Genomic DNA, 21,379 nt, shown 5'->3' on the forward strand with positions numbered 1-21,379 from the left:
GTCGTGTTACGCTTTTTACATTTTTAATGCGTAATAAAACCACCAGGTGGCGCCGAACCGCTTTTTAAACCCCCGTCGACGGCTGGCTCAGATTAGCTGGAGGCGCCGTCCTCCCCCTCATTGTTCCGCCGCCAGTGGCTCCAGCGCGGAGCTTGTGGACTCACCTCTCCGCTCCGCCCGCCATGGCGACGTGGAAGACGGCCGCCGCGCTCGCTTCTGCCCGCTGAGCGGATCTGCGTGTGGAGCTGAAGGTAGGCGGAATTCGGAGCAAGTTTCTCCTGCTCCTCCTCCTCCTCCTTCCTCCTTCCTGACGCCCTTCTTACGCCGAAGGTGCCACGCGGCGCTGCGTGTCCGGACCGCATTTACACACACACACACACACACACACACACACACCTCGCTACGTAAAAGATGCGCTGACCGCTCCGCGCTGCCTATTCTTCCGCCCGGAGCCCGCGTCGGTAAGTACGCCAGAACATTTTATTTTTTTGGAGGGGTAGAGACCACTTGTGCGAGCTGGCGTGGAGTAAACTGGGCGCAGGTCGCTCGCTTGTTCTGGCGGTACCTGCCGACGCCCGGGGTGAAAGGTGAAAGGTCAAAGGATCCAGGCGTCGGGTGGAGCCTGCTGTGACCTGACCGCTGGTGCCGCCCCCGCCCACTTTGGAAATGTGGAAGGACCTCAGGGCATCTTCGGGGTGAATTATCAACCCCGGCGCTGCCGCCTTTGTCCAGGTGTCACCTGCCTGTGTCGGGCTGTGTCACCGTAGCTCCTTCGTTATAGGTGACTGAGGACACACCCTAAACATGATTGTCGCCCATGGGAACTGTCCTTTCTCAGGCGTGCCGGACAAGGACACGTTTGTCACCTGCGAGTGACCGTCATTTCTGGGGCTTTTAATAGACGTCCCACACGGTGAACATGCCACGAGGGCTTTTTAAAATAGTCAGCCGTCATTAAGCCAGGGACCAGGGATTTGGCTCCTTCGGCCGCCGAGGGGGCATAATGGGCCCTGCTTTCCAGACCCTCCCACCCGTCCTTTACCAGCATTTTCACCACAGACACCGGGGCTCACCGGCCGGATTCGTGTCCCCTTCAGAGTCATTTTCCACGGGGGGAAAACTGCATGTTAGAACAGAATCTGCTGCGAGCCGCGTTAACCTTTGACCTCGCGCTGAAGTAGGCTGAAGCTTAAAGGAACAAGTGTGACCGGGCGGAGCTAATCCCGTCGGCCCGCGGCTTGAATGAATCGTGGCATTACCAGGGAGCTGTCTGTGTGTGTGTCGCCTGTCCTTACACGTCTCACCACGGGACAAGCGTCCCCGCCCCCACCCGCATGCCTCTGTGCCGCTCGCCTGCACTTCTGGTTTTCCGGGATGAAGTACAGCGGTGCACGATGTCAGCGGGACCGAAGCAACATCTCTCGTTTTTTACCGTTCTTAATGGAGGTGATTAGACGCCGTTTATAAGTTCACCGCTACGTTTATTTGAACGGTGAGCGACTCTGACGTCCTTGGTCTTGGCCACGGAGCCTGTGGACGGGCGGTACCGCTAATTAGTTTATTACAGGTTGTAATAAAGCTGCCATTGAAGGTAGAGACTGACCCGTTCTTTGTAATTAGTAATTACCCCCCCCCCCCCCCCCCCTCATGGCAGATTTGGCACTTTCTCACTTCCCTGCGGAACATAGAACGTGCGGGAATCTTGCGAATGTGATTTACTGTCCTGTCTCCTCGCAGTCTGATGGGCGCATCAGGTCCTCGTCCTGTAATGCGCCATGACTTTCTCGGGGACGTGGCCGGTCTCCTGTCTCCATGACGACAACGTTTTGTGTAAAAGGCCACAGTTGCCAGAGTGTCACACATCAGGCAGCGGCGTTTTGTTGCAGTGAAGTTTGCACACATCAGGTCACGTGCAGTAGAACCACCAGGAGTGACGACGTCCTTTCTGTCCCCCGCCCCGCAGCCACCATGGTGGAACCCGAGGACAGACCGTCCACTGCAGGCCAGAGGCTGGGGGCGCCTGAGAGTTTGGGCATCAGCACGCTGGAGCCCGGGCGCCGGCCGCCGGCCATGCCGCCCGGGCGCCAGGTCTCCATCCGCGTCCAGATGCTGGACGACACCCAGGAGGTCTTCGATGTGTCGGTGAGTCTCTCGGGTTTCTTTCATTAAGTCCACAGGCTGAAAGTTGTGTGTTCGTGTGTCCTGCGTTATGGCACTTGATTTTAGTTTAGTAACTGAGCTGAACGAGCGCTTTGGTGTGTGATGCGTATATCTCTTCTCTGTGAAATGAGCGTCTGTCGAGTCCTCGCTTCGTCTGGCCGCTGCACGAACAATCGCGGGAAGAGCCCTCCATCTTCCGCTCGGAAGACCCAGACTCCTTCCTGGTCAAGTTCATGTTGGCGGGGTCGGGGTGGTAATGTGAGAAGGCCGCATTGATTGCCACCCGGGGGGGCTGTTGGCCCTTCGGGCCGCCCGTGGAACGGCTCTGAATGGGCCCTTTGTGAGCTGTTGCCTGAAGAGCCATTTGGGGGCCACACGGGAGGCTAATATGATACAAACTGAGGCATCTGCCATCAATCAGCGGGCGGCGGGGAGAAAGCGGCGGCATGGGCGGCAGGATAAATGCCTGTTACTTGATTCGTGTTGGTCTTTGGCCGGGCGGAAAGCGATACGCTCTCGGTGAAGGACCCCCAGGATCAGTACAGCTCCTCCCTCCCGTTGATGTGGCCCACGGCTCTGTGTCCGGGCTTTAATATTCCTGCCGCCGTGCCGTGTCAACGGGCGAAAAAGAAACCGCACGTGTCACTCGCTCGTGCGGAAATCGCTTTAACGGAATAAAAAAACGAGACGAGGGGAACGGCAAATGGTTCCGCTTTGCTTTTAACGCCCTTTTGTGTGATTGTTGAAAAAAGTCTGTGGCCAGCGGGTGGCACAGACCAGAATAGGTTTCATTTATTCTTCCTTATTCTGCACGCACTGTGCAAACGTGCTCCATTAGTGGGGCTGATTCTTCTATTTTCCATTCAAAAAGGACTCCATTTAAAAATGATCCGTCCTTTGTCCGTCATGAAGTCTTTTTTTTTTTTTTTTTGGTGCTGTGGTCTGGGATGGCATGGGCGGGGCTGGCATGAGTGGCTGTAGGAAGACCAGATTCCAGGAGGGTGTTATTGTAGAGGGTGGGTGATGTTTGTTATCTAGATCATGTTGTCTCAGTTGGGTTCCTTCATGTCACAAACCGCCCAGAGGTTAGAGGGATACAGTTCGGCTTCCTGTGGAGCCCCCATAGGATCAGCCCTCTCAGGGAAGGGACCATCTGGTCACAGAGACCTTCTGTGAGAAAGTCTAGTGGCACAAGAGAAAAAAAAATTATGATTCTCAGACTATCATCTTCAGCCTGGCTCGTAGTCCGACATTTTTTCCATGGAACAATTTCCTGTCCCTCTGGGTTATTTCTGTCCTGTTGCAGTTCCATTACAGACAGAATCTGAATTAAATCGGAATTCATCAGTGGACACTGTGTTGGAGCACAGAGAAATGGAATGTCTCTCTGAAGGCAGGAAGTGCAGCGGAACACAGGCTGGAGGGAAGGGCCGGGGTATAAAATAAAAAAATAAAGACATCTAAAAAGGCACGACATTTCATGTAAACCGGATTCCATGTAATTAAAATGTGATTAATCTCACGTTATTTTGCATCTCATGTTGTCTACTGCAGCCGTTCCATCGACGTTATTTCTTGACTTGTGCCAGGAACACGCAATGAGCTGCAGTTTGGATGATCAGATGAACCACCACTGCATCCTGTTCCATCCTGAAATGGCTTCAGTCTTGTTTAGTACTGTTTATCATTGTGTATTTCGGTTATGGATTTTTTTCAGCGCATATGAATTCCATATGAAATGCCATGAAAGGGAAACCCTTTGAAACTCCTGGAAAAGGAGAAGCTTTTGATCAGAATCGATCGCTATCTCCGTGGTTTCATTCGCGCTATGAATCACTTGCTGATGTCAGTGCCAGTTATTGGCGTGGTCGTTAACTCCGGGCCGTCATATACGCCTTCACGTCACGTCGGGAAAGACCTTGCAGTCCTCTGTCCACTTCTTCCTCTAAACACGTTTGCTTTGGTCTGAATCAGTCGATGAGTTTGTAACATTGTGTCAACTTGAGTTGATTCAAACGAACTGAAGCCTGTAGGTGTGTGAAGGCACCCTCAAACCAGGAATGATGGAAAGATTCTGGCCAGAAGCCACAGCGCAGATGCTCTGCTGGTCATTACATTTGCCAGCTTTATTGCCTTCCCCATTTGGCACACAGGTTGCTCCAAGACTTCCGTAGCTGGTGCCCGTCATTACAGGCTCACGAAAACATGCGTTCCGTCGGCTTTTACCCCAAAACAACCAGTTTAAAACTTTCTCAGGATCTAATATGCCTGGTGTAACCAGATTGGAGCAGGAACCCTTCATCATCTAAACGCCATAATAAGCATTTGCAAACATGAGTCTGTTAAAATAAAACACAGCAGTAGTTGCATGTAAATGGTCTCACCCGCAAAATATAGCAATCTGCATTGCATTGATATTATTGATATTATCACTTGACATTTGTATGCAGGATGGGGGTCATCGCACTGTTGGGGGTCCCTTGTTTGTAAGGAATCTTCGTGCTTTGTGTGCATAATTCCTTTGCATGCGCCTATAAAACTTCCCTCGATTCTGAACAGAAGTATAATTATGCATATTCCGGCTGCCTCTTAGGTCAGCTGTAATTGTTGCTGGAATTGGTATCCTGTGCGTACGATGGGTTTCGTGTCATTACGCCTGGGGCGTGTCCACGTCTCTTTCTGGAGTTTCTTTTTTTAGAACTGTACATTTCCCATCATTATTTGCAACGACAGTTGCGTTCGTACTGTCATGCAAGCTCTGCATGGACCTTCATTAAACCTGGGACCACCCCTGATCTGGCAGGACCCATAGTGAGGAAATGCGGATAACGGTTTCCCTTCCATCGCCCCACATTAGCACCGTGCCATCTGTTCACCGGCGCGGCCGCTGATCGACTCCCTCCCACATCCAGACAACGCGCGGAGTCGACAGAGATGACGGGAAGGCTTCCCCACGGTAGTGCCATGATGTGGGACTGTGTACATATTCATTAATCAAATCGAATTTTCACATCATTTCTGGGATCTTGAGGGCCCACCACATGTTTTATACACAGAGTATATATGTTGTAGAGACCAGGGATGTAACGATGCACAGTGAATCGGATCAAAAGGATTAAAACCAGTTGAGATAAAAGTGAATTGCGGTACGAGACCTAGTGTATTTACATAAAGAGCTTTTATTTTAGATCAGCCAATTTCCCTTTTTTTGTTAGAAACTGCAAACTTAGTAAAAGGGAAATGAATTATATTTTGCATTAAGAAAGTAACATGTTCAAATCTAATATGCCTGCAGCTCATTGGGTTAAGTTGAAGTTCAAGTTGAGCTTCATTGTCATTTCAGCTGCATACAAGTTAGACGGTACAGAGTTTCCCTGGAATCTGGTGCTACACGTAACAGTTAAACAATGAAACAAAGTTACATACTGACACAAAGTGCACGTGTGCGACACGGACAAACGGGGCTTCATAAAGTGCAAATGAGATACATGCATTGCAAGAGTAACATTTAACAAAAATTAACATGTAGACAACAATGAGACAGACAGCGCTAAACTAGCAAAATGAATGTGCAAATACTGCTGTGCAAAATGGAGCAGTGCATTAATTAAATGTTAAAAAAAGTGAAACCACGTCATGATTTTAAAACCGAGTTCTGCCGTCGGCCTCCTTTCCTTACGCAAACAAGTTGGGCATCTGGGAAGCGTGAGTACAGGTGCCGTCGGCCGGCCTCCGTTTTGACCTTTTTTACCACGGCCGGCTGCTCCCTTGCTCCCGCTGCCTTATCTGAAAGTAGAAAAGCCAGACGTGCACGACTGTGGTTGTGGCACCAGATGGAAGCGGTTCACGGAGCGAAGTGTCAGAACCCGATAGAGGATCCTCGGATGCTTCCGTGGCGGATGGATGCACGTTATTTGCGGTGGTGGTAAAAATTGTCGGACATGAAGTCCAAAGACGTTCTCTTGTGAATTGTTTATGCCTCTGTTTGTGTCCAGATCGGTATTTTTTGTGGATTTCGGCTCTGGTTTGGCCTCTTTAAAAGCATGCCTGAGTGTGACCCCTCATGAACTGGTAATGAAGCAGCGGTGAATTTTTACGTTCAAAATGCATTTTCAGCCCTGAATATTTCATGCAGCGCCTGTCTGCGCCTGTCCAGTCCGCTCATGTGTTTATATGTCACCGCCGTCCCAACGCTGATACCCACCACGCTGGTAACCGCTGCCATTGTAAATAATTCAGCGGCCGGGAGGCAGAGCTGGTGTTACGTTATTGTGTCGCGTCCCTCTCAGCGAGCAGGAAATAAAGCGGAGTCGTATGAATAATGGACACGTCCTGTCTGATGCCAGTGGCTCGGTCCCAGAGGTGGTACCTGGTCTGGATAATGAGTCTAGTAAGGGAGGTGACGCTTCCTTTGCCGTATGGTGTAATCGGCATCTGTTTATTTAGAGGTGGTAGGAGCCTGGTGGGTAATATACTCGCTAATGAACCAAATCCTACTTACTACCATCGTGTCCCTGACGCTGTCCCTGTAACTACTAGATAAGGGTTGTAAATGTTTATTTGATTTAAGGCCAGTCGACCTGTGAAAGCCACCCAATCGGTTCCTGTTCTGCAATCTGCAACGTAGATTCCAAGACACGGCAGCAATCGAGTTGGTCGTTAATATTTATTTAACTACTGGAATGCCATTTTTGCCAAGTTGTTGCTAGGAAACCAAAGGGTTCAATCCATTTGCAGTTATGACCTTATCACTCATTATGAATGTTATTATCCACGTGGTGCGTTTGATCATTTTGTATTCCCTCCTGGCTGGTGTGAAAGCTTGCATTTTCCTCTTAGCTACGGTGAAGTTCGTAAAAGGAAACGAGTGGCGTTCGTGTTTTAGTGGTGGAAAAGCAGAAGAATCGACACCCTCCCTTTTCTGCGTCCATAAGGTTTTGCATGCAGCTGTATGAAGATTACATTATGTCGCCAGTAGAGTTCTCAGCTGTGGCGCCATAGCCGGTCTATCCAATATATTCTTGTTGCATTTATGTATCCTAGCAACAAGGGCCAAATAGATAGTCCATTGTAAGAATGGACATCGCGGGAGCCTGCTTTGTCTTGCATAACAGATGTCTGCAGGGGGAAGTGTAACATTCCTGTGTCGACGGTTGTGGGTGAAGATTCGACACCCCGGTTTTTACATGTCTTTTGTCCGACGTCAACGTGCGAAGTATCAGCCGTCAGGACCGCCCACCCTCTTTGTCTTCACCAAATGGGAGGCACCGGGGGCGTGACATCAGAAACAACAGGTTCTGATTGGTCAGTGACAACTTCCTGTAGGCCAGTGACAACTTCCTGTAGGCCAGTGACAACTTCCTGTAGGCCAGGGGTATAAATGTCTGCACACATGTGGAAAAGGGACCTCTGAGCTATCTTGCTCAGGGGGGTTTTTCCCTCAGAAGCCGGAAGGCTTCTGGGACTTTTATCTTCCCTTCTCTTTCTCTTCTCCCTCTTTACTCTTTCTTCTCATGTTTACTTTCTCTATAACCTTGGTACCTTTTTACATTCAATATTCACATGTAACTACAATAATTATTTACCGGTGTTAATAAATTAGAAACTGTTCATTTTTAACCTCTGTTGTGCCATGCCTCTTTCTGCCAGGTAACATCAAATTGGAGTGGTTGAATACAGTGCTTTGTGTGGAGGGAGAAAGAGTTTTTTCTACACACTCTATTCTCTTCTCCACGCCACATGGTCTTCGTGTGGTTTTTTACAAATGGTGATCCCGACGTGATACCTTTGCTCGGATGTGGATCTGTGACCGTAAGTCTCTTTTATCTGAATTTTACTGCATAGGGAAGAATAGAATCTATGTGCTTTAATTTAAATAAAAAGGATCTACATATCCTAAAAGCCCGGGACCGTAGAAACCGAGGCATTTCTAAATCCAGATCCACTCCGACAAGGTATAAAATGAACATAGACTAATTACTGTATCACTTACAATGTGGCATGTAGATATGGCTGGCACAATAGATGAACCCACAAACCAAACTGTTAACCAGGATTTGTGACATTTTAGATTACTGGTATTACATTGAACATCATAAACCATGTCCCACGGTGAACAATTTGATAATAACTGATCAGGGATTGGAAATTGCACTGTTAAACTTAAATGTTTTTATTTTAAATTCATGTTCAGTATGATCAACATGTTTAGGATCAGAATTTAAATTTATGTGAAACTGTTTCTCTCTCTGAACACCTCAACAATGCCATAATCTCAAATAATAGCTTTTAGTGATAAAGGTGTAATTCTCTAATCACATGGCAACAAGCGGGATTTTATTTGTGTTTATTTTTCTGGCCACTGTTGTTGATTGAACTTCGTTAAGCCGATGCAAATTCGCAGAGTTATGAATTCCCTAATAAAGGTGTAATTCTCCAATCACATGGCAACAAGCGGGACTTTTTTATTTATTTATTTGTGTTTATTTTTCCGGCCACTGTTGTTGATTGAACTTCGTTAGCCGGTGCAAATCCGCAGAGTTATGAATTCCCTAATAAAGGTGTAATTCTCCAATCACATGGCAACAAGCGGGACTTTTTTATTTATTTATTTGTATTTATTTTTCCGGCCACTGTTGTTGATTAGACTTGATAAGCCAGTGCAAATCTGCGGAGTTATGAATTCCCTGATATCATTTTAAGCCTCACACTATATTTACATGTTTTTTGCATTACAGTATCTGATCATTGTTGTCATTTGTTTTTCTGGTTTGGTTTTAATGTACGATGAACACTGTTTTTCTACATGCACAATCTGTATGCAAACCTCATCACACTCCAGACAAAGAACCCAACCAAGTGTGAAAAGCCCTGGATCCAGTTGAATATTCTATGTATGCTGCTGTGTTTGCCAAGAAGACAGGTTTCCCTACAAGGGTGACCTCAGACGCCTGAGGATCACAAAGAACACAGAACCACAACTATCGGCTACATTTGAATTCCCGACTGACCAGGAAGCAAGCAGATACACAATCATGACCCAATTGTGATCCCCATGGACCCTGAATACTCGAGTGCCCCAGGGGATCAACCGGCCGTCTGTAAGAATGGACATCGCGGGAGCCTGCTTTGTCTTGCATAACAGATGTCTGCAGGGGGAAGTGTAACATTCCTGTGTCGACGGTTGTGGGTGAAGATTCGACACCCCGGTTTTTACATGTCTTTTGTCCGACGTCAACGTGCGAAGTATCAGCCGTCAGGACCGCCCACCCTCTTTGTCTTCACCAAATGGGAGGCACCGGGGGCGTGACATCAGAAACAACAGGTTCTGATTGGTCAGTGACAACTTCCTGTAGGCCAGTGACAACTTCCTGTAGGCCAGTGACAACTTCCTGTAGGCCAGGGGTATAAATGTCTGCACACATGTGGAAAAGGGACCTCTGAGCTATCTTGCTCAGGGGGGTTTTTCCCTCAGAAGCCGGAAGGCTTCTGGGACTTTTATCTTCCCTTCTCTTTCTCTTCTCCCTCTTTACTCTTTCTTCTCATGTTTACTTTCTCTATAACCTTGGTACCTTTTTACATTCAATATTCACATGTAACTACAATAATTATTTACCGGTGTTAATAAATTAGAAACTGTTCATTTTTAACCTCTGTTGTGCCATGCCTCTTTCTGCCAGGTAACATCAAATTGGAGTGGTTGAATACAGTGCTTTGTGTGGAGGGAGAAAGAGTTTTTTCTACACACTCTATTCTCTTCTCCAACACCTCATGGTCTTTTTTACACCATCTTTTTTTTTTTTTTTTTCCTATCTGCCCTTTTATTCCCATTAAGCAGAAGCAGCAGACAGTACACATTTACACACACAAAAAAAGTGTTGACCAGACCTTTGTCAAGTTGGAGCTACAACTCACAGCATTTACATTTTGTGCTAATGGCACTTCTAGATGGTTCCTGATTGCTCACCTGTGAGCTGTTCTTTGGCAAATTAGATTTAGAGAAATATCTGGCAACGCCAGCCCCGGGGCCCATAAAGGTTTTTGTGTGTGTGTGTGTGGATGTTGTGGAGATCTGAGGTGAGGCGTATGATTAGTGTGGGATTGAGGGCACTACCAGCGTCCCCTCACCCCATTTATTCCCCCAGAAGTCTGGGCTCCAGCCCATCAGTGGAAAGGCCCAGTAGGCGGGTCACATCACCGCAGTGTGACAAAGGATCATTTTCAGCGTGACATGTTAACGGATGGCACTCCCCTGCCTGCCGGGGACTCATTTTTGACAACATGGGTCCAGATGCTTCGGTAACAGTAAGATTAAAAAAATGTTTAAGCATAGCGCTCAGGTTTAGGGACAATAGATTACTGAAACATCATGCTCTGTTTTGGTGGATCAGTTTATAATTACTGATGTACCACTAACCTCTAGCCTCTAGGGTCATTACGGCAAAAACCAGCCGGCATGAATGTCCCACAATGCATTTTTCTTTAGTGCATGCAGGAAAAGCTTGATTTTGACTAATCCTCTATACATGCTGCAGCAGCACGGTCCATGAGCGCAGTAATAATCCTACAATGGAGAAAGGGAGGCGCAGAGGTCGCCCTCCATTGCCCTGGTAATCCTCTCAGCGGCCCCACAGTACCGCATGTTGCCTCCCGTTCCGCCATTTGATTGGACGAGTGGTGAGGTGGTATTGTTTATGCACGCGAGAGCGTGAGTTATGTGCATACTAGAGGTCCTAACCCACAGTTATGCAGCTACTGTAACTTTTTGCAAACAAGTTTGTTCTTGTTTGCAATTTTATTTTATTTTTATTATGCTAATTATTGCTCCGAATCACATGTCCTCCTGTAATAGATTTCTGTTAAATGCCAGTAAAACAATAGCTTTTCCTCCACTGTACTAGTTAAGACCACTGTATGTGTGTGTATTTAGGTTTGTACCTTTCTATATCCCACACAGACAATAGGACCCCACTGTCCTCATGATCTGTTTCTCCTTATTATCTTTTCTTTAAAAAAGCGAAGTGATTGTCATTGTGATACACAGCACACGGCAACTCATCGAAATGTGTCCTCTGCTTTTAACCATCACCCTTGGTGAACAAGGGCAGCCATGACAGGTGGCACCTCAGTCGGGCGTTCTGTCAAGCCACTTAAGGTTAATATTTTCTAGTTAGACATGTTCTTTCCTCCAGTCACTTCTTAATTCACAGATGAGATGCATTCAGTATTTCGTAACTGTACACTAAAGGTTACACAATCAATCTTAGTTGCTTGTGTTGTTCAGTACTCTCTGGTTGGGCTGTGAAGGTGCATATTATTTTATCGACTCCTCCATCATCCATGGCAGGGTTGTGGGAAAGCTGGAGTCTGTCCCCTGCAGTCTGTATAATGGCATTTATCACAGGTTCAGCGTCAGTGACTCCAGAAATGTCCCCTAAGGAGTGTGTGCTACTCATGTGGTAGACTCCGCCCTGCGATGAAGGTGCTGCAGCCGCTCTCCTGCAGCCCAATGGTGCCGTCACAACGGGGCAGCGGTGGCTTAGTGGGTAAGGAAGCGGTCTTGAGACCAAAATCCTGAACCATCAATGGGTTTGGGGTCCCCTTTAGCAAGGTACCGTCCCCACACATTGCACCATGTGCTGTGCATCACAATGACAAAAAACAAATAATTCACTTTCGCTTCATTCCCAAGTGCTCTTATGCATCAATAGACTAAAAAAAATCGTTCTCTGGAAGAGATATCAGATTACTGTAGATAAAAAAGATGACGTGGTTAAAAAACAGACCCACAAGTGTTTGCGTTTCCTCTGTAAACTCCCTGTTATGTGAATAACACATAATAACATCTGTGCACATCTGTGGACTGCCTGCCAAGCTGAGTGTGGGTTGCCATGGAGACGGAGCAGGAAGTCTCCAGGTGACCGCGTCCAAATGACTGTTCTCTCCTGATGCCACGTCCCACATCGTGGCATGTAACCTGCCAGGCTGATTATGCACCGGCTAGAAATATCCTTCAGTACGCTGTCTGATATTTATATACAGCTCCGCTGATCGACTCCCTCCCACATCCAGACAACGCGCGGAGTCGACAGAGATGACGGGAAGGCTTCCCCACGGTAGTGCCATGATGTGGGACTGTGTACATATTCATTAATCAAATCGAATTTTCACATCATTTCTGGGATCTTGAGGGCCCACCACATGTTTTATACACAGAGTATATATGTTGTAGAGACCAGGGATGTAACGATGCACAGTGAATCGGATCAAAAGGATTAAAACCAGTTGAGATAAAAGTGAATTGCGGTACGAGACCTAGTGTATTTACATAAAGAGCTTTTATTTTAGATCAGCCAATTTCCCTTTTTTTGTTAGAAACTGCAAACTTAGTAAAAGGGAAATGAATTATATTTTGCATTAAGAAAGTAACATGTTCAAATCTAATATGCCTGCAGCTCATTGGGTTAAGTTGAAGTTCAAGTTGAGCTTCATTGTCATTTCAGCTGCATACAAGTTAGACGGTACAGAGTTTCCCTGGAATCTGGTGCTACACGTAACAGTTAAACAATGAAACAAAGTTACACGCCACATGGTCTTCGTGTGGTTTTTTACAAATGGTGATCCCGACGTGATACCTTTGCTCGGATGTGGATCTGTGACCGTAAGTCTCTTTTATCTGAATTTTACTGCATAGGGAAGAATAGAATCTATGTGCTTTAATTTAAATAAAAAGGATCTACATATCCTAAAAGCCCGGGACCGTAGAAACCGAGGCATTTCTAAATCCAGATCCACTCCGACAAGGTATAAAATGAACATAGACTAATTACTGTATCACTTACAATGTGGCATGTAGATATGGCTGGCACAATAGATGAACCCACAAACCAAACTGTTAACCAGGATTTGTGACATTTTAGATTACTGGTATTACATTGAACATCATAAACCATGTCCCACGGTGAACAATTTGATAATAACTGATCAGGGATTGGAAATTGCACTGTTAAACTTAAATGTTTTTATTTTAAATTCATGTTCAGTATGATCAACATGTTTAGGATCAGAATTTAAATTTATGTGAAACTGTTTCTCTCTCTGAACACCTCAACAATGCCATAATCTCAAATAATAGCTTTTAGTGATAAAGGTGTAATTCTCTAATCACATGGCAACAAGCGGGATTTTATTTGTGTTTATTTTTCTGGCCACTGTTGTTGATTGAACTTCGTTAAGCCGATGCAAATTCGCAGAGTTATGAATTCCCTAATAAAGGTGTAATTCTCCAATCACATGGCAACAAGCGGGACTTTTTTATTTATTTATTTGTGTTTATTTTTCCGGCCACTGTTGTTGATTGAACTTCGTTAGCCGGTGCAAATCCGCAGAGTTATGAATTCCCTAATAAAGGTGTAATTCTCCAATCACATGGCAACAAGCGGGACTTTTTTATTTATTTATTTGTATTTATTTTTCCGGCCACTGTTGTTGATTAGACTTGATAAGCCAGTGCAAATCTGCGGAGTTATGAATTCCCTGATATCATTTTAAGCCTCCCACTATATTTACATGTTTTTTGCATTACAGTATCTGATCATTGTTGTCATTTGTTTTTCTGGTTTGGTTTTAATGTACGATGAACACTGTTTTTCTACATGCACAATCTGTATGCAAACCTCATCACACTCCAGACAAAGAACCCAACCAAGTGTGAAAAGCCCTGGATCCAGTTGAATATTCTATGTATGCTGCTGTGTTTGCCAAGAAGACAGGTTTCCCTACAAGGGTGACCTCAGACGCCTGAGGATCACAAAGAACACAGAACCACAACTATCGGCTACATTTGAATTCCCGACTGACCAGGAAGCAAGCAGATACACAATCATGACCCAATTGTGATCCCCATGGACCCTGAATACTCGAGTGCCCCAGGGGATCAACCGGCCGTCTGTAAGAATGGACATCGCGGGAGCCTGCTTTGTCTTGCATAACAGATGTCTGCAGGGGGAAGTGTAACATTCCTGTGTCGACGGTTGTGGGTGAAGATTCGACACCCCGGTTTTTACATGTCTTTTGTCCGACGTCAACGTGCGAAGTATCAGCCGTCAGGACCGCCCACCCTCTTTGTCTTCACCAAATGGGAGGCACCGGGGGCGTGACATCAGAAACAACAGGTTCTGATTGGTCAGTGACAACTTCCTGTAGGCCAGTGACAACTTCCTGTAGGCCAGTGACAACTTCCTGTAGGCCAGGGGTATAAATGTCTGCACACATGTGGAAAAGGGACCTCTGAGCTATCTTGCTCAGGGGGGTTTTTCCCTCAGAAGCCGGAAGGCTTCTGGGACTTTTATCTTCCCTTCTCTTTCTCTTCTCCCTCTTTACTCTTTCTTCTCATGTTTACTTTCTCTATAACCTTGGTACCTTTTTACATTCAATATTCACATGTAACTACAATAATTATTTACCGGTGTTAATAAATTAGAAACTGTTCATTTTTAACCTCTGTTGTGCCATGCCTCTTTCTGCCAGGTAACATCAAATTGGAGTGGTTGAATACAGTGCTTTGTGTGGAGGGAGAAAGAGTTTTTTCTACACACTCTATTCTCTTCTCCAACACCTCATGGTCTTTTTTACACCATCTTTTTTTTTTTTTTTTTCCTATCTGCCCTTTTATTCCCATTAAGCAGAAGCAGCAGACAGTACACATTTACACACACAAAAAAAGTGTTGACCAGACCTTTGTCAAGTTGGAGCTACAACTCACAGCATTTACATTTTGTGCTAATGGCACTTCTAGATGGTTCCTGATTGCTCACCTGTGAGCTGTTCTTTGGCAAATTAGATTTAGAGAAATATCTGGCAACGCCAGCCCCGGGGCCCATAAAGGTTTTTGTGTGTGTGTGTGTGGATGTTGTGGAGATCTGAGGTGAGGCGTATGATTAGTGTGGGATTGAGGGCACTACCAGCGTCCCCTCACCCCATTTATTCCCCCAGAAGTCTGGGCTCCAGCCCATCAGTGGAAAGGCCCAGTAGGCGGGTCACATCACCGCAGTGTGACAAAGGATCATTTTCAGCGTGACATGTTAACGGATGGCACTCCCCTGCCTGCCGGGGACTCATTTTTGACAACATGGGTCCAGATGCTTCGGTAACAGTAAGATTAAAAAAATGTTTAAGCATAGCGCTCAGGTTTAGGGACAATAGATTACTGAAACATCATGCTCTGTTTTGGTGGATCAGTTTATAATTACTGATGTACCACTAACCTCTAGCCTCTAGGGTCATTACGGCAAAAACCAGCCGGCATGAATGTCCCACAATGCATTTTTCTTTAGTGCATGCAGGAAAAGCTTGATTTTGACTAATCCTCTATACATGCTGCAGCAGCACGGTCCATGAGCGCAGTAATAATCCTACAATGGAGAAAGGGAGGCGCAGAGGTCGCCCTCCATTGCCCTGGTAATCCTCTCAGCGGCCCCACAGTACCGCATGTTGCCTCCCGTTCCGCCATTTGATTGGACGAGTGGTGAGGTGGTATTGTTTATGCACGCGAGAGCGTGAGTTATGTGCATACTAGAGGTCCTAACCCACAGTTATGCAGCTACTGTAACTTTTTGCAAACAAGTTTGTTCTTGTTTGCAATTTTATTTTATTTTTATTATGCTAATTATTGCTCCGAATCACATGTCCTCCTGTAATAGATTTCTGTTAAATGCCAGTAAAACAATAGCTTTTCCTCCACTGTACTAGTTAAGACCACTGTATGTGTGTGTATTTAGGTTTGTACCTTTCTATATCCCACACAGACAATAGGACCCCACTGTCCTCATGATCTGTTTCTCCTTATTATCTTTTCTTTAAAAAAGCGAAGTGATTGTCATTGTGATACACAGCACACGGCAACTCATCGAAATGTGTCCTCTGCTTTTAACCATCACCCTTGGTGAACAAGGGCAGCCATGACAGGTGGCACCTCAGTCGGGCGTTCTGTCAAGCCACTTAAGGTTAATATTTTCTAGTTAGACATGTTCTTTCCTCCAGTCACTTCTTAATTCACAGATGAGATGCATTCAGTATTTCGTAACTGTACACTAAAGGTTACACAATCAATCTTAGTTGCTTGTGTTGTTCAGTACTCTCTGGTTGGGCTGTGAAGGTGCATATTATTTTATCGACTCCTCCATCATCCATGGCAGGGTTGTGGGAAAGCTGGAGTCTGTCCCCTGCAGTCTGTATAATGGCATTTATCACAGGTTCAGCGTCAGTGACTCCAGAAATGTCCCCTAAGGAGTGTGTGCTACTCATGTGGTAGACTCCGCCCTGCGATGAAGGTGCTGCAGCCGCTCTCCTGCAGCCCAATGGTGCCGTCACAACGGGGCAGCGGTGGCTTAGTGGGTAAGGAAGCGGTCTTGAGACCAAAATCCTGAACCATCAATGGGTTTGGGGTCCCCTTTAGCAAGGTACCGTCCCCACACATTGCACCATGTGCTGTGCATCACAATGACAAAAAACAAATAATTCACTTTCGCTTCATTCCCAAGTGCTCTTATGCATCAATAGACTAAAAAAAATCGTTCTCTGGAAGAGATATCAGATTACTGTAGATAAAAAAGATGACGTGGTTAAAAAACAGACCCACAAGTGTTTGCGTTTCCTCTGTAAACTCCCTGTTATGTGAATAACACATAATAACATCTGTGCACATCTGTGGACTGCCTGCCAAGCTGAGTGTGGGTTGCCATGGAGACGGAGCAGGAAGTCTCCAGGTGACCGCGTCCAAATGACTGTTCTCTCCTGATGCCACGTCCCACATCGTGGCATGTAACCTGCCAGGCTGATTATGCACCGGCTAGAAATATCCTTCAGTACGCTGTCTGATATTTATATACAGCTCATTATTGTTTGCACATTATCTGATTGCTTAATAGTAGCTATTAACCTGTCTTGTTAGTTGTTTAGCATTATTTGTTTTGGTATTTTTTAATATGACCTAATATGAAAAGTTGGAATTTATTGCTCATTAGTTAATAGACAAATATGATGAACAAGTTCCATAAACTGAGAAAAAAATTGGAAAATGTTTGTAATGTGTTCTCTGAATTACACACTTAATCTTCATCATTTTACCTCAGACCTTTCTCAGGACTGCCCTTTTGTGGTAAAGTCTGCATTCATCCCCTTGAGTGAGTTTTACGCTGTGACCGCGTTAATGAAATTCTCTGTCGCTGGAGTCTGGGCCGGAGACCTTTACTGGCGCTCAGTGAACGAAGACGTCTGAAAGGCCCATAGCCTCCCTATCGCAGCTCATAAAGCAGCCTTATTCATCAGCAGGAAATTACTTTCCCGCAAGACCCTGGCATTAGCATGCATGAATGTGTTTGGGTCGCGCTGTGCATGCGTTCTCGCCTCTCTTTTCTCTTTTCCCTCCCTGTCCGGCGCTGGGTGCGAAGCATTCTGCTAAAGACACGAAGCGGACGTTCGCGTGTGGCCGACGAGGTTCCAAATTTAATTCTCCCTCGACTGTAAGCTGCTCTTTAACTCTGAGTTTTTTTTCCTCGCAAGGCACCAACTTCCTTTCCAGCTTCAACAAAATGTTGGTTTTTGTGGTGGTTGATCCCAGGACAGAAATAACTTTCTCTTCATGGCAGGTTGAATCCATCGGGGCCCATAAAGCCGAACGTTAGTAGCTCCCACCTGGCTGCAGGGGTGCGGAGGAGCCATAAAACTGTGTGAAGAGCCCTTGTGGCGCATTATTGAGAGGGCAGTAAAAAAACACAACGTTCCAGAATAGCGTTCCAGACAACTGGCAGCAGGTGTTCCACAATCCGGGTCGGGATTCCGTTTGATTATTAAATTAATTCCCTATAAGCCTGCGGTGCTTGTAGTGAGTGGGTAGAATAACAATGTGTGACACGTCGAGCTCCCGTCAACTTCGTAACAGAACGTGTCCTCCCTGACTCCCTGTACCGAGGAGGGAGGGCTGTTCCTATGGCAACAGGATATTCTTCCTCCTTCTACATTACCTTTCCCTGTATCAGATACCCATAATTGTCTGTGTGTGTGTGTGTGTTTTCTTATGTTAATGTGTTGTTAACAGTTGGAGGTGGTGGCACCAGTTCCAGACCTGGATGTCCCCAGGGGGACATTTTCTTCTCAGGTGGCCCGGCGCTTTCAGCTCCCCCGGGGCCTGCTGTCTGCAGCGTCTTTGAGCTCAGGTGTTCTAATGAGCATGGGTCTCTCTCTCTCTCTCTCTCTCTTTCTGTGTGTAATACCCAATGGCCAGGAGCTTCTTTTTTTATTTATTTCCTTTTGTTTACATAGGGATCACTGTCTTTTTTTTCTCCGTGTAAAATTTGTGGTTTTGTGTGTCTTCCGTTTGACTCCCAAGGTGTGGAGTGTGAGCTGTAAACACACAACCAAATGTCACTGACAGATGTCTCATAAAGCAATTCACACCCACCTGGTTACCCTGTGTTGTCCCCGAATTCCACCTCAGTTTGTCATAAAAAACAGGAGCGGACATCATTATGATGCTTTTGTGGCTCGCCTCAGCTTCCTTGATACCGTAGATTGGCGCTGTTGGCGGCAGGGTGGCGCAGCGTCGAACACCCTCTTTTCATTCACTACTTTTTATCTCTCCCTCTGCATTAATTATGAATGGTTCCACAAGGTCACTGTGCTAATTAACGTTCTGCAGTCGGTTCATATGTGCAGGGCGTGTGTGTGTGTGTGTGTGTGTCTCACGAGCAGATAAACGTCGTGCAGGGCAGGTGTGATTCACCAAAACACAATGTGTCTGCTGTTCACTCCAGTACATTTCCGCAGCGGTCCCGCTCAGGAATGTGAGGGCGGAGGTCCCAGCGTGGCCGTCTGGTGCACGATGGTGAGCTCAGCCCGGGAGCCCCACCAGGAAACCTGATGACACGGCCCCACAAAGGGGTCCTTCAGTCGTGCATCCCAGCTTCTGGCTCTCACTTTGCCTGATCCAGGGGTGAGGACTACTTTGGCTGTGTGACATTTTGGCCAAAATTGAGATATACTTATCGAAAGAAAGCTCTAGGTCAGCTCTTTCTAATGAAAGTAAAAAGTGAAAAAAGTGAAGTGATTGTCATTGAAGCACAGCAAGCACAGCACACGGTGACACAATTATATCTAACACAAGATCTAACGCACCAATCAGACGTAGCAACAATAATCACATGACACCATTTGACCAATCAGAAGTAGCCATGCAGTCACATGACCACACACAATGAAAATATCAGATCCGACTGTCCAGGGCTAAAACCAAATGTTGCAGTAAGAATACAGAATCCCAGTCTTTAACATTGACCCTTTTAGCATTTGTAAACGTTTTGTTAAATGGTGCCATAAGCTAAGTAGACCGCTAGGAATTATTGTTTCATCATTTAGCTGTAGATATAATTAGCATATAAAAGTTTGTATGTTCAGGTTTAGTCCATTAATTACTAAAGATACTAAAATCATACTTTAACAAGATATTAATATTATTATCACATATTTTTTCAGAATGCATAGTTTCAAAAAAATAAATGCGAGATTAAATTCAAACAGTTACTCAGTACTCAGTATTATAACCACGTACCTTTGTACTCTTACTTTTTATTAGTACTTGAGTATTATTATTTTGGAGTAACGCTACTTGAGCGGAGCCTTACCTTAGTTCCACAAAGGCACTAATGTTACTCACTTTTATACCACCATTGGAAGATTTTAATTTCTCATCCTATGGTACCTTTTCTGCAGATGAAGTTGTTGTCAGTTAACTAAAGTGATGATTTCTCATAGAGCTTCAGGTGTCTGGCACACGAATCGGTTTCCAACTGAGCTGGAAACAAAACAAAATTGTTATGCAACCCTTAATGGACTAATCATGAAGGGCTGTGAATCTGAGGCCGTCGGGGGTAGAACATTTTCCCTTTGGGCTGCCAGAGTCTTGGTGTTCCCCTGACTGGCACCCTTTGTTTGAGGGGCATTGACGGTCAGGGACTTCCTCCCCTTCTCCTTCGACTGTACAGTCTGTGAGGACCCAGTGAATTGAAAATGGACCAGAGCCACTGGAAATCGCCAAGGTTACATAACAACCGCCCCTCCGCAATCATCACGCCATTTGGTTCTGGATTGTGTTGACCCACTCTATATTTCAGTGGTATATTCCATCCATACTCAAGAGATACAACCCTGTAGCTGAAGATGCTGGTAGGAAATTGGATGATGGTAACTGTGGGATTTAATTTAGTGCTTCCTCTTGATTTGCTTTGTCCAACGCGTCTTTGTTTAGTTGTATTTAACATTTACTATTGACTGTCATGCAATAAAGTACAAAATAACAATTAAGACCATAAAAACATATTTAAGGAACTTGACCATGTTCAAAGATGAGTTAGTAGAACTTTGGATTCTTCTTTTGGAACTTTGGGGTTCAGGGGCACGCAGTGGTGTGCAATAAGGACAGAAGCAAAGCACCATGGTACAGTCGCGCCAGTGCGACAAGACACTTGCTCAAAGAAGCGCAGACAATACAACGCAAGTCACAAGCGTTTACAGTGCGCACACACTCAGAGCGGGCGTGCTTCAGGATGTCTCAGACCAAAAAACACGAGTCCATTACTAATCAGGACCGGAGAGACTTGAGGCCAGGACAAGACCTCCATTTTCTATGCTCGTGGGAGAAAGTCAAGACTGTTGCAGGAGTCTCGACTGCCACAACACCAGGATTGAGTTGTTTTTGGTGTTGCCGTAACTCCGCAGATTTACGAGTTACTGTGGGAAGTTGAAAAGCAGAAGCTGCGACGGCAGCGGGGGATTCCGGGCTTTAAAGGAAAACTGCAGTCTCCCGTCGCAGTCGGCACTCGTCCAGCTGCTCCGGCGTTCAACTTCACACCGGGGAGGTGAAGGGCTGCTCCCCGCCGCGCCGCTGTCTCCTTCCATTTGTGCACTCGGGCAAGCGATGCAGACACGTGTGTGAGAGCGAGAGTGGGACTTTTCCTTCTCTTCCATCTTCTTCTTCCAAACAAGACTTTGTCTTTATTTATGTCTGGCATGCCTCCACGCTCAGAGTGCACGAATCCGCAGCTCTCCGCCGTGGTGTTGTGGGCCTGTGGGCAACAAGTTTACTGTGGTGCTGTGATGGGTGCGTGCCTGAGATCTCAAAAGCCCGGGGCGCTCATAACCCCTCCCAACCGCAGAAAAAGATTCC

At 45.9% G+C, this 21,379-nt stretch overlaps 1 protein-coding gene across 3 annotated transcripts in view; it reads left to right on the forward strand.

The window, feature by feature from the left end:
• The first annotated feature begins 113 nt into the window (after positions 1–113).
• The window catches only part of farp1 (FERM, RhoGEF (ARHGEF) and pleckstrin domain protein 1 (chondrocyte-derived)), a 52,747-nt gene continuing 31,481 nt past the window's right edge, over positions 114–21,379 (forward strand). For all 3 annotated transcript variants that reach the window (XM_028980168.1, XM_028980169.1, XM_028980170.1), the window contains exons 1-2: positions 114–251; positions 1,964–2,142. In XM_028980168.1, the coding sequence (XP_028836001.1) occupies positions 1,969–2,142 (174 nt within the window). In that variant the 5' untranslated portion in view covers positions 114–251; positions 1,964–1,968. The remainder of the gene's footprint in view (positions 252–1,963; positions 2,143–21,379) is intronic.

This window comes from Denticeps clupeoides, chromosome 5, assembly GCF_900700375.1.
Source record: "Denticeps clupeoides chromosome 5, fDenClu1.1, whole genome shotgun sequence".
Lineage (NCBI taxonomy): Eukaryota > Metazoa > Chordata > Actinopteri > Clupeiformes > Denticipitidae > Denticeps > Denticeps clupeoides.